At 43.3% G+C, this 14,056-nt stretch overlaps 3 protein-coding genes across 3 annotated transcripts; 2 read left to right on the top strand and 1 right to left on the bottom strand.

The window, feature by feature from the left end:
- Nucleotides 1-1,813: 1,813 nt before the first annotated feature.
- On the top strand, nt 1,814-4,322 carry LOC116199270 (exocyst complex component EXO70B1). The gene has a single exon (XM_031529566.1). The coding sequence runs from the start codon at nt 1,967-1,969 to the stop codon at nt 4,037-4,039; it is 2,073 nt and encodes a 690-aa protein (XP_031385426.1). The 5' UTR covers nt 1,814-1,966; the 3' UTR covers nt 4,040-4,322.
- Nucleotides 4,323-6,493: 2,171 nt separating this feature from the next.
- On the top strand, nt 6,494-7,190 carry LOC116201420 (glutaredoxin-C5-like). The gene has a single exon (XM_031532662.1). It carries the CDS (start codon nt 6,552-6,554, stop codon nt 6,954-6,956), a length of 405 nt encoding a protein of 134 aa, XP_031388522.1. The 5' UTR covers nt 6,494-6,551; the 3' UTR covers nt 6,957-7,190.
- Nucleotides 7,191-9,517: 2,327 nt separating this feature from the next.
- Nucleotides 9,518-12,493, bottom strand: LOC116198812 (ruvB-like protein 1). Its single transcript, XM_031529056.1, has 11 exons — nt 12,191-12,493; nt 11,695-12,015; nt 11,422-11,571; nt 11,170-11,325; nt 10,938-11,072; nt 10,797-10,862; nt 10,612-10,718; nt 10,422-10,521; nt 10,217-10,308; nt 10,040-10,109; nt 9,518-9,904 (listed from the first exon to the last, which is right to left on the bottom strand). The coding sequence occupies exons 1-11, from the start codon at nt 12,284-12,286 to the stop codon at nt 9,842-9,844; spliced, it is 1,356 nt and encodes a 451-aa protein (XP_031384916.1). The 5' UTR covers nt 12,287-12,493; the 3' UTR covers nt 9,518-9,841.
- Between the last annotated feature and the right edge of the window lie 1,563 nt (nt 12,494-14,056).

A 14,056-nucleotide genomic window follows, 5' to 3' on the forward strand; every position in this document is an offset into this window, starting at 1 on the left:
ATTCGCGTCGCGCCGTATGCCCATATAACGTATATTGCATGGCATGATATGAGTACAACCTCGTCAAATAATCACATCCTAAAAAATAGCAAGAACGCGGTTCCCTTATTTCGACAGAATATATTAGCGAATAAATAAACAAATTATACCGCATCCAATATAAGCGCGCATAATTGAAACACAACATACGCGTTTCCCGCCCTACCCCACCCCATTCCGCGTCCCCACTCTATTTATAGTGACCTTCACAAGATGGACTTTAAAATTATTCCAACTCAAGCATGAGGAGAATATTTTTGAATGAATAAATGAATGAATAGACCACCTCCTCTCTAACTTCGTTAATCTATCAAAGTTTTTTTAATTTATTTTTGGGTAAGCTAATGTATCGAAATAAATGGTTATAATTACCTCAAAATTTCACCGAATACAAGTGCTGAAATGAGAAATGGCTTGACACGATCCGCGTACATCTTTAGTAGGCCAGTAAGAGATTGAAAACACACTAGTTTGTGGGCACATAGTCCATGAAGGGATTTGCAGGATCCACATATCGGATGCAGGTGATGCTAGTAACTTCCGACAATTCAAATATTTGGCACCTTCCGAACCGGCGTTTCACTGCTCGATCACGATTTAGGTTTTGAGATCCGACTGGTGTTGATAATTGACAGCGAAACAAAATAAACAGATCAGAATAAGGTTGCCATTTTGTCAAATTAGTAGAAGATTAATTAATGGACGACCCAAATTGGGCTCATGTGGGCCTCAGAAATTGCCCATTGGGCCTATCCACAAATGGGCTTCTATCTCTTACAGATTGATCAACAAGACCTGCAAAGGAAGCCCAATAATAACATTGACGGCCCAGATATTTTCCGGTCGTTTATTTGCCGGACGACGCACTTTCCTCCGATCCAAAGGGCTCCTGGGGGGCGTAGTTATAACGTCCGATGACCGGTAGTCCTTCAGTCATCGACTGTTGGTCGATCAGATTAGGTTGATGGAACCTTAAGAAATGTCCAGATTCAACTTGTCATGAGGTTAAAAGCTCTCTCGCTATTCGGGTTCGGAATCCAGTTGCTCGGATGCATATCAAATTCGAGTCATTGAGGCCGCAGCCCATTAACCACGAGATATGTTGCATAAGATTGGCTTCGATACGTGTCATAATATTCCATAACGGCATGCAAACCAAAACTCAGCAAAAAAAAAAAAAGAACATGCAAAGCAAAAGCGTTGACCAATCAAATCAAATAGATTACAATAGTGACTTAGGAAATTAATTTGATGCATATCACCGAAAAAAAAAAAAAAGAATAATTTGATGCAGAGGACGTGAGAGCTACATACATTGTATTGTACAGATGGAAAGACGTGGCGAGCACCCCATATAATAATTCTATATATGTATACATATATATATATATATACACACTTTTACGGTAAAGGAAATCCATGATTTTATATAAAAATAGAAAATAAATTTGAATAAAGTGATACATAAATCTCATTAGTGAAGATTGAATTTAAAATCTCTTGATTAAGAAAGAGTTCACATTTTAGGTAACCGTATAAAATTAAAAATACCCATTCCTCTCGTAGTTCTATATAGTATGACGTGAAAATTATATAAAAAATCCATTTTAATTGTTAATATATATTAAAAATAATTGATATTCTAAAATAGGTCAACGGTCAACCCCACCGGCTTCCCCATCTCCCTACATTTCACAGGCTATCCCACCAAAATAGCAAACTCTGTTCAGGAACACACCGAAACTGAGAAAAAAAAATTCGACAACAAAAAACAAAAGAAAATAAAAAAGGATCACCAAATCAAAACCTTAATCCAATGTGTCTTCGTTGATCAAAACGATAATCCATATTCATCTCCAACTCAATCTATCGTTGTGCCATTATCGAGGGATTCATTCGAAAATACGAACTTTTTGATCATAGGAAAATGCCTCATCCGACCTTGCAGCCGCCCGAGAAGTCTGCCAGCTCCGTACACGCCGAGAACGAGAAGCATATTGGCCCTGCCTCACCAAGTGTCAATGCCGTGTCGCAAGAACCAATCGAGGAGGAGCAGAAGGGATCGGATGGCGACGGAGAGCGGCCTCCCTTGCCCGACCTAAGCCTCTCGCAGGTCCTGGAAGAGGTGGACGCCTTCCTCAATAAACTATCATCGTCCAATGGCTCCGACGAGAATAACGTGCCGATGGAGATCCCGGATGCCATCGAGGTCTTGTCAAGGACGGTGGAATCTGTGATCGAAAAGTGTAACTACGTCCCGGGCGAAGGGAAATCTAAGTGCTGCCAGATTAATGATGAGGATTGTTCGTCCTTCTTTGATGCGATCGATCGCCTCTCTAAGGTCACCAAAAAGCTTGGTGAGCTGTCCCCAAGTCCCACCACGTCGAGTTTTTTAAACCGGACAAGCGCAGTGTTGCAAAGGGCCATGTTGTGTCTCGAGGACGAGCTCCGGACCATCCTAGAGAATGCAAAGGGTGGCGGAGGTGGCAAGGTCGATCACCACCATCCGCCGGATAATAACATCAACCAGAAGCACTCGAAGTCCGCGGCGAAGCACAGTTCCTTCAATAACCACAACAATCATCACGAGTCGACGGATCACAAGCCTGAGCCCGAGCCTGCTGGAAGCTCTGAGGAAGAGACGTTCCCTGGCATTTCCGCCGAGGCAGTCTCAAAGATGAACAAGATCGCCAGCGCGATGATTCACGCAGGCTATGAGAATGAGTGCTGCATCCTGTACAGCATTATGCGGAGGAACACTCTCAAGTCCGCGTTAATTAATCTCGGGTTTGAAATCATAAGCATTGACGATTTACAAAAGATGCAATGGGAATCTCTCGAGGGGGAGATCGCGTCATGGATCGGGATCGTGAGGGAGTGTTCGACAAGCCTCTTCTCGAAGGAGCGGAATTTATGCGAGTCAGTTTTCTCCAATCATCTTGAGATAGCTAGAGGACTGTTTGGGAACCTTGAGACGGCAGTGTGCGTGCACTTTCTGAACTTTGCGGAGGCGGCTGTGCTAACAAAGCGGTCAGCAGAGAAGCTGTTCAAGTTCTTGGATATTTACGAGGCCATGCGGGACCTCGGCAGTTCCATCAGCGGGGCCGAGGATGGCGCCGACCCTGAGGAGAAGAGTCTAAGGTCAGAGATAGAGGAGGCCAAGGCCCATATAGGAGAGGCTGCGGTGAGCATGTTCTGTGAACTGGAAAACTCAATACAAAGCGATAACGGGCGGACCCCGGTCCCAAGCGGGGCGGTCCACCCGCTCACCCGATACACCATGAACTATCTTGAGTACGCGTGCGTGTATAGAGATACACTCGAGCAGGTCTTCCGTCAGAATTGCCGCAGAGCAGGAGCTGGATCGCAACCCAGCGAAGGGAAAGATGAGGATGAGGCAAGCACAGGCCGCACGGAGTTTGCAGCGCAGCTGGTGAGGGTGATGGAGCTGCTCGACGCGAACCTTGATATGAAGTCCAGGCTGTACCGGGACCCTTCATTGCGGTATATATTCCTGATGAATAACGGGCGTTACATCCTGCAGAAGATTAAAGGATCAAATGAGATACACGAGGTGATGGGAGACACGTGGTGCCGGAGGAGGTCGTCGGACCTCCGGAGCTACCACAAGAACTACCAGCGGGAGACGTGGTACCGGCTGTTGCAGTGCCTGAGCCACGAGGGGCTGCTGGTGAACGGGAAGGTGTCGAAGCCAGTGCTCAAGGAGAGGTTCAAGAGCTTCAACGCCATGTTCGATGACATCCATAAGACGCAGAGCGCGTGGGTCGTGAGCGACGAGCAGCTCCAGTCGGAGCTCCGTGTCTCAATCTCCGCCGTCGTCACCCCGGCATACCGCTCCTTCCTAGGGCGGTTCAACCAGTACCTCGCCCCGGGGAGGCAGAGCGAGAAGTACATCAAGTACCAGTCCGAGGATATTGAGTCACTCATCGATGAGTTGTTCGACGGGAACCGGACCTCCATGGCCAGGCGAAGAACATAGAATAAAAGCATACCATGATGCAACCATAGAGGTATGGACCATATGCAGCTGATACGGATTTCATCATTCTCGGTTTTTACTGTTACAATTTTTTTTTCTTTTTTGGTTTACATACACACATACACATACATATATATTATGCATTTTTGTTCTGGTAAATTTGTTGTAAAATTATGCATATACTTCATCTGGTCTGTCTTGTTTGATGATACGGAAATGGAATTGTTGACACGGAAGATCAGGAGAGTGATGTAAGGCAACAAACGATTTGTTGTTGATCCATGATAAATCAATCCCACACACACTAGTGTCGAATCCCGGATTTGTTTCAACTGATGCGATGATGTTTCTATATGGACTATTTATCATTATCAAATATCAACTATGTAAGGGTTATAATTTCAAGAAATTTGGCCTAGTGATAAGGAGGAGATTAAGTATCCATCTGATTCCGGATTCGAAATCCCTTAGAGCTACCGGAGCGCTTTTGGCGTGATTATCCATTCCGTGCACCGCCGGGGGTTCACGGAGCCTCGGAGATCAATCAGGTGAAACTTGGACACCCAGGGTTAGCCAAAAAAAAAAAAAACTACGTAAGGGTTATGGTTTGTTGCCAAATAAAACTTCCTATGACATATCGATGTCTAAAATTTGAGGAGGTATTTCATGTCACTGGCACAACATGTGGCCGTATAGATTACTAATGGTGAAACACCAAATTGAAACAATCACGCGAGTAGTTATGATTGTTGAGTATCATATAGACCCGACCGGTTGTTCAGAGTAAACTTTGAGTTCGTCTCGAAAACGTTTAATAGTGATGCCAGCAGAAAAACAGAGCAGGCTCCTATAGTTGAAAATGTTTTTGAATGAAGGAGGGAGGCGGACTTATTTCAGGAGTAAGAAAATAATTGAAGGAGCAAACTCATAGACTTTCATTGTAATGCAAAAATATAAAATAAAATTACTACAGGGTCAACCCAATCTATTTTGCTTCCAAGTTGTCGGAGAATTGACCCGAATCGGTAAGGTTTTAGGCTTACTTGTTGAATATCTCGATTAGGACCTCCAGAATCGGGCTGAATGATCACGTCCCGCAAGATAAATAAATACCGGCAGGAGGCCTTGCTGCTAGGTCGAGCCAAGACTACTAATTTCACCGGACAAAAATCCTCTCTTGTACTCTCTCACTTTTTGGGAGTAAGAAATCCCTCTCTAAATCGTATGTTCGCTAAAATTATCTATTTATATTTAGTAATTACAGATCGGATGTCGGATCTCACAAATATCTCTAGATAATCACAGTCATGAAATAATCGGGTCGGGTTGGTCCACAAGAGCAGATCCTATTCGGTTCGACCCGAAAAATCCTGCACAAGTCATCGTCGTTTTGATCCTTGACGTTGGATCTCTTATCTCACCTCATCAGTCTTCAAACCTTGCAGAAGCAGATGCTGTCGAGAGTCCCGTCATTGGCCCAATCCTCTCATGACAATATCCCAAGGTTTAATCCATTAGTCAGTCAATCGCGCAGCCCCGTGTACTCACCGCGTGCGTAAGGGTACGCCTGCAGCAGTCCTCCTGAGACCACAGCAGATTTTATTATGCGGCCAGCCAAGAACCAGAAAATTGGGGGACACAGAGAATTGATTCCAAGTATTAACCTAATTAACCGGTATTCGAAAAGGGGTACTTAGTATGCTTAGACTTCGACTTAGAGACAAGATCATTCCGTATGTATGTCATGCAGTCTCTCAACCTATCCCCGAAAAATGGTGGAAAATTCTATGGTTGCTTAGCCGGATCGGATGGTCAGTTAGTCCATAGGGATTGTTGGGTTGACGTGTATTGATCCAACGGCTTAGAGGAATTAAGGAACGACTCGATTAATAGGGACCGGATAATATCCCGACCAAGGATTCATAAAAAGTAACTCTTGACACGCCTCTTTAATGTTTCTTCAACACCCTCCTGACGCTGCCTGAAATGGGGACATGAAAGGAGAAAGAGATGAGGAGGACATAAAAGTGAACAAAGTACCACTTTACGTAGTACGTCCCCTTCACTCTCAGTCTCTGTCACCGTGTCCGTGTCCTGTCTCCACCCTCCCTCCCTCCCTCCCCCCGGAGCCGCCGTCTACGGCTGACATCCGCCGCTCCTCTACCTACCCTCTGCCCTGACTTTACAGTCGCAGGGGGACAACCAATGTATCCTTTTAAAGCAAAAACCATGCACGCGCCGCGACAACTTGCAAACAAAAACCAAAACAATAATGTCAATGGCTGAAATTATCTCAGCCATCCACTTCACTAGGACCCACCTAATCCAACGGTTAGGATTGGCCCTGTGTCCGTTAGGCAGGCCAGCACCGCCCCGGCCATGGCCATGGCCAAGGCCAACTTTCTATAAATAGGGACCACACCGGCCTCCCCTTCATCAGTCGTCATCTATCATTATTATCCCCACATTCCAATCTTCCTGGACTTGCAAGTAATAGTCAACTTCGTCAGATATGTATTACCAGATGTCGGCAGAGCCTTGGGGGCACTACGTGGCAGCGGCCGCGATGGGAGGGCCGAGGGGAGGCGGCAGCGGAGTGGACCCTGTAGAGAGGGTGGCGAGGCTGGCTGCTGGGAGCGCGGTGGTGATGTTCAGCGTGAGCAGCTGCTGCATGTGCCACGCGGCGAAGCGGCTCTTCCGCGGTATGGGGGTCAGCCCCACCGTGTACGAACTAGACCTCGACCCTCGGGGCAGGGATATAGAGCGGGCTCTCATTAGGCTGCTGGGGAGCTCAGCAGCCGTCCCAGTCGTGTTCATCGGCGGGAGGTTGGTTGGGGCCATGGACCGGGTCATGGCCTCACACATCAACGGCTCCCTAGTCCCACTTCTCAAAGAAGCCGGAGCACTGTGGCTCTGATCTGCTATCGACCAACAACAGATAATTAACAGCAGAGGGTCTATATCTATATATGTCTTATTAACGGCAGAGGGTCCCTTTGGTTTTCGACTCACGGGGAATGGACGAGATTTGCAGCTAATGTCTGATTTTTAAATTACGTAAAGTACGATTTATATGTTCATCAATTCCAGTAGTAATGATAGCAGAGGATCAAGTAAGTTTGAATGAAACATGCTGAATATATTAACATAGTTTTGCTGAGCAATTCATTCATTTAAATTTGAACATGTCAAAGCATATATATATATATATATATATAATGCAACGGTTTAATTCCTAAAGATATGGTGAGGTTTCATCAATAGCTTCCAGCTCTGGTCAACGATCGATCAATCTGTCTGGTTAAGTCTAAACTTTTCCAGTGCGTTTAGTTTCAGAGTTAAAATTTCGATTTGCTTTTCGGGGACAACATGACTTCTCCTAAAAACTCTCACTGAAAATGAAATCGAAAAGTTCCTTCAGAACCAAAAAAACCGATCCGATACATCCACACGCACACTGGATATTGATCTTTTTCACCGTGCTTCCACTTTGGTTACAAATCTGGCTGCTGTCCCAAACGCTCATCTTCTTGAGCAAATCATCAATGGAGTTCGAAGCATCCTACAACAAAACAGGACAAACCTCAGATTGCAGATGTAGAAGAGAATAGTTTGAAGAACGAAGTAGCATCATGTATGTGAATACGAAGCATGAAATGAAGCATACATTATTTCCTCCGTACCAACAAATATAAATCAAAATAGGAATGAGAGCCAAGTTGTATGAAATATCTTCAACAAGCAACATTTTGCTATTATGTTTGTCAACACATCTACCAGAACATAAGTTGCTCCATTGCAGACCTGAATAGTTTTTGACTTGTGATTACTGATTAGAAGCTCAATGCTAAAAAGGAACACCTTATGAGACTACAGCGTATTACCTCGTCTAAAGCGTTGTCAAGAAGCTCGGCAAAAGCTGAAACCAAAGATCAAATAGCAGAGTTCGTGGGCAATTATTATAGACGTGAAGACCACTCTTTCAAACAATCATGAAAAAGTAAAGGATTACATCATAAATTCCTGCAAGAGGAGCAAAACAATAACTCCGAGAGCCCACTTATGGCTGGTGGCATTGAAATGCAGAAACCTGGGATGAACTCTAACTCTATCCATGTCCTCTGGAAATCATCAACCACTATCATCAATAAAAATTCCACTTCCGAGTTTAATCCCAGCCCAAATCCCAAATGCAGCATGATAGAGCAACAAACACGCAATCTACACTTGAAACTAGTTTACGATGGCCATATATATACACATCACAAATCCGACCATTAGGAATTCTTTCCAAGCCAATAATTTTTCGGAGCCTGGAAAAGTTCCAGAATGCAGCCTCTGCATCATCAATGACATTGATCTCAGTATTCACCTTTCCCTTTGATTTCTTTTTCCCTTTCTTCTCCACTGGCTCGGTATCCCTCCAGGGGCTCGACTGTCTTTCTTCGGCAAATCATCTTGTGATTTCTGTCGTCTCCTCTTCCGATCCTCCTCCAGAAGATGATCATCAGTTCGATCACCAATTTTATCTTTCTCCTTAGCGAGTGACAGATGGTTCGGTTGCATTTTCTCCCTGACACTATCCTTTTGTTTAACCTCTTTGACATTTTACTCGAATGAGGAATCATCAACAGCTTCAATTCTATGGCTCTACGTTCTTGGAACTCTTGTTACAGGCTTGCCATTGAATATCTGCAGATTCGGCAGAACCTTCCTGATTCTGCAGCCAGATTGTCCCAAAATCTCGGGAAAAGCAGTCATTAGATCCCCGAAATGGTAAGCTTCCCCTTACATGATTGAAAAGCTAAAGACTCGAATATTTACCTTGATGTTATTGTGAGATAGCCTCAGTTCTTTTAGCTCAATGCATGATTTGAGTGAAGAGTCAATGGCTTCAAGTTGGCAATATGAGAGAAGAGAGCTGAAATCCAAACAATGATTCATTTTAACTCTCGCTATCACAGAAGGAAAACATCTGCCAACAGTGCATGGAAACTGGCAGCAGGCAAGGAAAGACCGAAGACAGAGAGGCAGTCATACGTCGGAGAGGGCTTTGTCGTTGAGTTCGAGAGTGGAAATGGAGGCGGCATTGGAGGCCTTGTTATCCTTCAAGACCTGAGGGGAAATGGAGGCGGCATTGGAGGCCTTGTTATCCTTCAAGACCTGAGCGGAAATGGAGGCAGCATTGGAGGCCTTGTTATTCTTCAAGACTGGAGCGGAAAGGGCTATGGGTTTTGGTCCAGGGTCGGTTCATGTCGAAGCAATACAGACACAGCTCAATGCATACTAGACATTTCGGTTCAGGTCAGCTCTTGTCAAAGAAATATACATATAGCCTAATACATGTTCAGTATTTCGTTTCAGCTCAGCTCAATGTGTCAACACATACTTGCCCTGTCTGTAACGTTTCTGCAAATCCACAACAATCAATATTTTGTTAATATTTTTGGTGACAGGCTGACTAGACGACTTCCTCAAGATTCGGGAAAGGAATCATCAATAGGAAACAAGAACTTTAACCATATATGAAATTCAAGAGACCGTCCACATTTTGCTACCAGATCAAACTGTAATATGCACAATATACAAAAGTTTTTTACATTTTCTCTTAACATTGATTTTGATCTCAAAGTCCTAACTCCTGAAACTCAGTTTCCCTTTTCCCTCCAAGTCCAACAACGACCGACTTCCAAAAAGAAAAACTCAATAAAATTACTTCAAACTCTTCTATCTCCTCAAAACTATGTTTCCTCGAGTAAATTAACGTTAGTGTTCCTATGAGATGTACTTGTCTTGCTGCTCCTAAAGCAACTTTCCAGATGTCTTGGCATCAAGATATAGATTGGTTACTTCCTCGATGTCCGCCTACCAGGTCACAAACACAAACACAAACACAGGGAACTTTCTGTTAGAGAAGAAAGCAAAGAGATGGAATGACAAGTTAAGGGTTCAGGCAACTTCATACGTTGAGAGATTCAAGACTCACTAAAAGTTAAATACGTTGCAAATGTTATCTCGGCCGTTCATCTTGGCCATGACACTGGCAGGGGACAACAGCTGCACTGCATGCCTGAGGAAAAGAGAAAGGAAACAACTGAGATATCTAAGCACGCAAAAGAGAATTAGAGATAGAATCACGTTTAAACTCGACGAGAAATTCCATATGAAATTCGAGACCTTAAAGATGTTTTTTGTCCGATTTCTCCCAAATAGGCCAGGCTTTCCTCATCCACCATCAATTCATCCACCTGAGCACGGATTGCAATAATCTGCCCAAGAACAAAAGCTTGTACAAAAATCAGCAGGTATGACATAATGATCCGGGTTTCAGGAAAAAAAAGGGATTTTTATTGCAATATGAAAGGACAGGCAAGCGGAGAACCTGTATCATCTCTGCAGGGCCATAGGTTTGTGCCCGGATGATCACCAAGCGGTCTAACAAGTCGACAGGTATGCCATGAGGACTAGGCATATCTGTCCCCCTGCACATTGCAATGCACAATTTTAGAATAAGTCCTTGAAAGAGTTCAATATATAAAATTTGGCTCAAAAAGATAATTTATAACTTATACCTTACATTGCATATTCCCCTATTTGTTGCAAAGATCACAATAGGTGATAGTGAGCTTTCCAAAGCACGATTCAAGTACGAAAAGCACTCCATATCCAGCATATGAACCTGCAAACCGTGACATCAGGGACACAATTTTTACTTGAATACAGCATGAACAAGGTTTAAAAGGAAAATGACAAGAACCTCATCGATAAACAGAACCCCAGGTACAAGCTCAGCAACCCTTTCATCGATATATCGGTTTACTACCTGTCATTAGAAAAATTTTATCATTGAACAGACATGCAAACGAAGAAATACCATTACATTTCTGAAAAATCTCACCTTATTTATTTCTTGCCGTAACTTGTCATTGATCTCGGTTTTTCTGGCCTTCATCATCTGACCCATCAAGGATAATATGTCTTGTCCTCCTTGAGGCTGGGCATTTGCGGCATCTAGATCATGGAGTGTTACATCCTGATGAAATATAACACAGTTAAGTGTCCCGAGTAGCAAAGGAGTAAGATGAAATGATTGCACATCAATTTGGACATGGAACTCGAGAACAGGTTACCTGAACTATCTCCTTCTTCTTGTGAACCTCTCCTTTGGGAAGTGGAACATACTCGTCAGCTTCGAGGTCAAATTCTGTGGCAAAGGCATCACTTCTACCAACCCTTTTGACAGCTCCACTATAGGCTTCTATGTATATAACATCACCAACAGCAACCTATATGCAATGTCAACCATGAAGCAAAATCCAATTCATAACCGAACCAAATTCTTCAATGCAATTTCAGCCGCGCAGGCTTCAATGGAAATACACCTTTTCCTTGATTAGGGCATCGTAGATTGTCGGGTCCAATTTCAGCTGCTTAGTTACTTTAACAGTTTTCAATCCGACAATAACATGGCTGATGCTTTTACCATAGCCACCGGTGACACTCTCAGTTTCTTCTGGGGAGAGCTCAGTAACCTAAATAAAATCGTATTAGCAAGCAATCATCACCAACTGCATGCATCAAAGTCGGAAGAAACAAAAACAAAGCAAAGGAGGTCCGTGCTAGTCACTAATCAGATCAGAGGACGTGCGACTTGCCTCGCCTTCATAGACTTCTTTGTATTCTTTTATACGCAAGCCGATTGCTCTCCGAAAGTTCTCCATCATAACCTCGGTTTTCTTCATTTCCGAAGAGTAGACTTCGGAACCAACCATGGGGCAGAAGGGGACCTTGCTCCCGAGCTCCTGGGCTATTCCGAGGGCCAGTATTGTCTTCCCAGTACCGGGAGGACCGGCGAGCAGCAGAGCTCGACCCGCCATCTTCCTCTGCCTAATCATATCGACTACGAGACCAGCGGCTTCTCTCGCTTCCGCTTGACCCACGAAACCAGCAGCCATAGGCATCGCATTTCCACTGACCTCAAGATACATACAGCAACAACATCGTCAGCTCCATGGATATTATTATGATTAAGAAAAAAAAAAACGAGAACTTGAGAGGACCCAATGCCATAAACGAGCTAAGCAAGCAGGTAGGTAGCAGCAGCAGCAGTCAATTTCGCAGGGAGGTTCAGGTTCAAATGACTGAGCTTACGTCGAGACCGAGGCCTTTGATATGAGTGTGGGTGGCTATGCGCTGCTTCTTCGTGGTAGACTGCACCTCTTGAATCTTCATCTTTTCCATCAACATAACATCTCTCCCTCACTCAAGCTCTCTCTCTCTCTCTCTCTCTCTCTCTGCTGCTGCTGATTTCGGCTTGAAGCCGGAGGAGAGCCGAGTCTAAGCCCGTGAGAGAGAAGGAGAGGCGAGGCAAGGCAAGAAAGAACCGCTGAGGGTCTCGGCCGATGCAGCGAAGATGGAATGGGAGGGAGAGGCAGAGAGAGGGGGCAAGGAGGAGTGTGGGCAATGGGAATGGGGAAAGGAAGGCGGGAAATCTCTTTTCTATATTTTTTTATAAAAATAAAATTATTATCCAAACTAACAAAAAATTATTACTATTACTATTATTATTTACATGTATCATGATATCCAAAAATCCAATAAATTCTAACTAATGCATTACGAGCCGTCTCTCAGAGATTTTTTTTTCCACTGACAAAACTCGAACACGAAACTTTGTGGTAGAAAAATAAACGTTGAACTATTTGAGTCCACTCACTCGTAAAAAATAAAATAATTTTGATTCTCAATTCAGGTCGACTCCCCGTTGGTGGAAATCGAAACCGAACCGAATTTTTTTGAAAACTACCGGGAATCAAACCATACCGCAAAAAAGGAATCAAATTTTTAATTCGGTTCAGCTCGGGTTTTCGGATTTACCCGAATTGGAGGACAGCTTTCTCTCCATTTAGCCTAAAGAAAGCCACAGAAGCGCTACTAAAGCCCTCGCAAATGGAGTAAAAGGACGGAATCTCCACTCCATTCAATTCCATTTATGTATACCAAAAGCCAAATTGTGTTCTGCTTTAGTAAAATCCTGCATTTCTAGTTGAGGCGTTAGTGTGTGATGGCTCGTTAGAGAATCACCAATGCTGGTTCCATTTTGCGTCCCAAGTTTGGCCCTCTGTACCACATAGGTGCCACTTAATCAATATGTCATAAAAATGAAAGATAATGTAGCGTCCTGACGTACGCTCTCACTTAGTAATCAAAAGATTTCATCGTCGACACCTAGAGGGATTACCTGTCTCTGTATTATCTATTAAGATTTTTATTTCATTGTACTGACGTGCCTCATGTGCAACCAAAAAAAAGATATGTGATAAAAATTTGGACCCTTTCTGAGTTAGGACTATTCTCTCTAATGAAGGGGACTAACTTTGATTCAACATGATTTTCATATTTAACATTTGTATTTTTAATACTTTTGGAAGAAGTTTCGAATTTAAAAATTATGACTTAGATTTTGAGGATTTGAAAATTGAGAATTTCGAAAATTTGAATTTTGAGAAAAATTGGAATTTTGCAAGTAATTGAGGAAAGAATTAAAATTAAATTGATTTGAATTAAATTTCTTTGTGGAAGAAGGGAGGAGTATATATCTATATGCTTGTAAAAAATTTCAAGGAGGAGTAGATTTTCTGTGGAAAGAATTTGAAAAGGTTTTCTTTTTTTGTTGAAGAAAGTTGGAAATTGTTGGTATTTATAGAGTGAAAATAGGAGGAAAATAATTAAGTTAAAAAAAAAAAAGTTGCCATTGCCTCCTAAAATGTTATTCAATGAAGGTAGGCTGATCAGGGCCATGGACTGGGTCGTGGCATCCCACATTAACAGCACCCTCGTTCCGCTTATCAAGGAAGCCGGAGCTCTTTGGCTCGGATCGATCTGCTACCATACTTCCGATCATCAACTCCTCATCCCTTCTCCACCAACATATAAATCAACAGAGAGCTAATATCTGCATATATTTGCAGCCTGATCGATGTCCTCTTGCATTTTCAACTCACCGGGAAGAGATTG

Source organism: Punica granatum, chromosome 3 (assembly GCF_007655135.1).
Source record: "Punica granatum isolate Tunisia-2019 chromosome 3, ASM765513v2, whole genome shotgun sequence".
NCBI lineage: Eukaryota > Viridiplantae > Streptophyta > Magnoliopsida > Myrtales > Lythraceae > Punica > Punica granatum.

Coding starts and splice junctions, on each gene's coding strand:
- LOC116201420 (XM_031532662.1), top strand. CDS start 6,552: ATGTATTACCAGATGTCGGCAGAGCCTTGGGGGCACTACGTGGCAGCG.
- LOC116198812 (XM_031529056.1), bottom strand. CDS start 12,286: ATGTTGATGGAAAAGATGAAGATTCAAGAGGTGCAGTCTACCACGAAG. Junction 11,073..11,169: donor AGAAGAAGGAGATAGTTCAG/GTAACCTGTTCT, acceptor ATATTTCATCAG/GATGTAACACTCCATGATCT. Junction 10,110..10,216: donor GGACAAAAAACATCTTTAAG/GTCTCGAATTTC, acceptor TCTTTTCCTCAG/GCATGCAGTGCAGCTGTTGT.
- LOC116199270 (XM_031529566.1), top strand. CDS start 1,967: ATGCCTCATCCGACCTTGCAGCCGCCCGAGAAGTCTGCCAGCTCCGTA.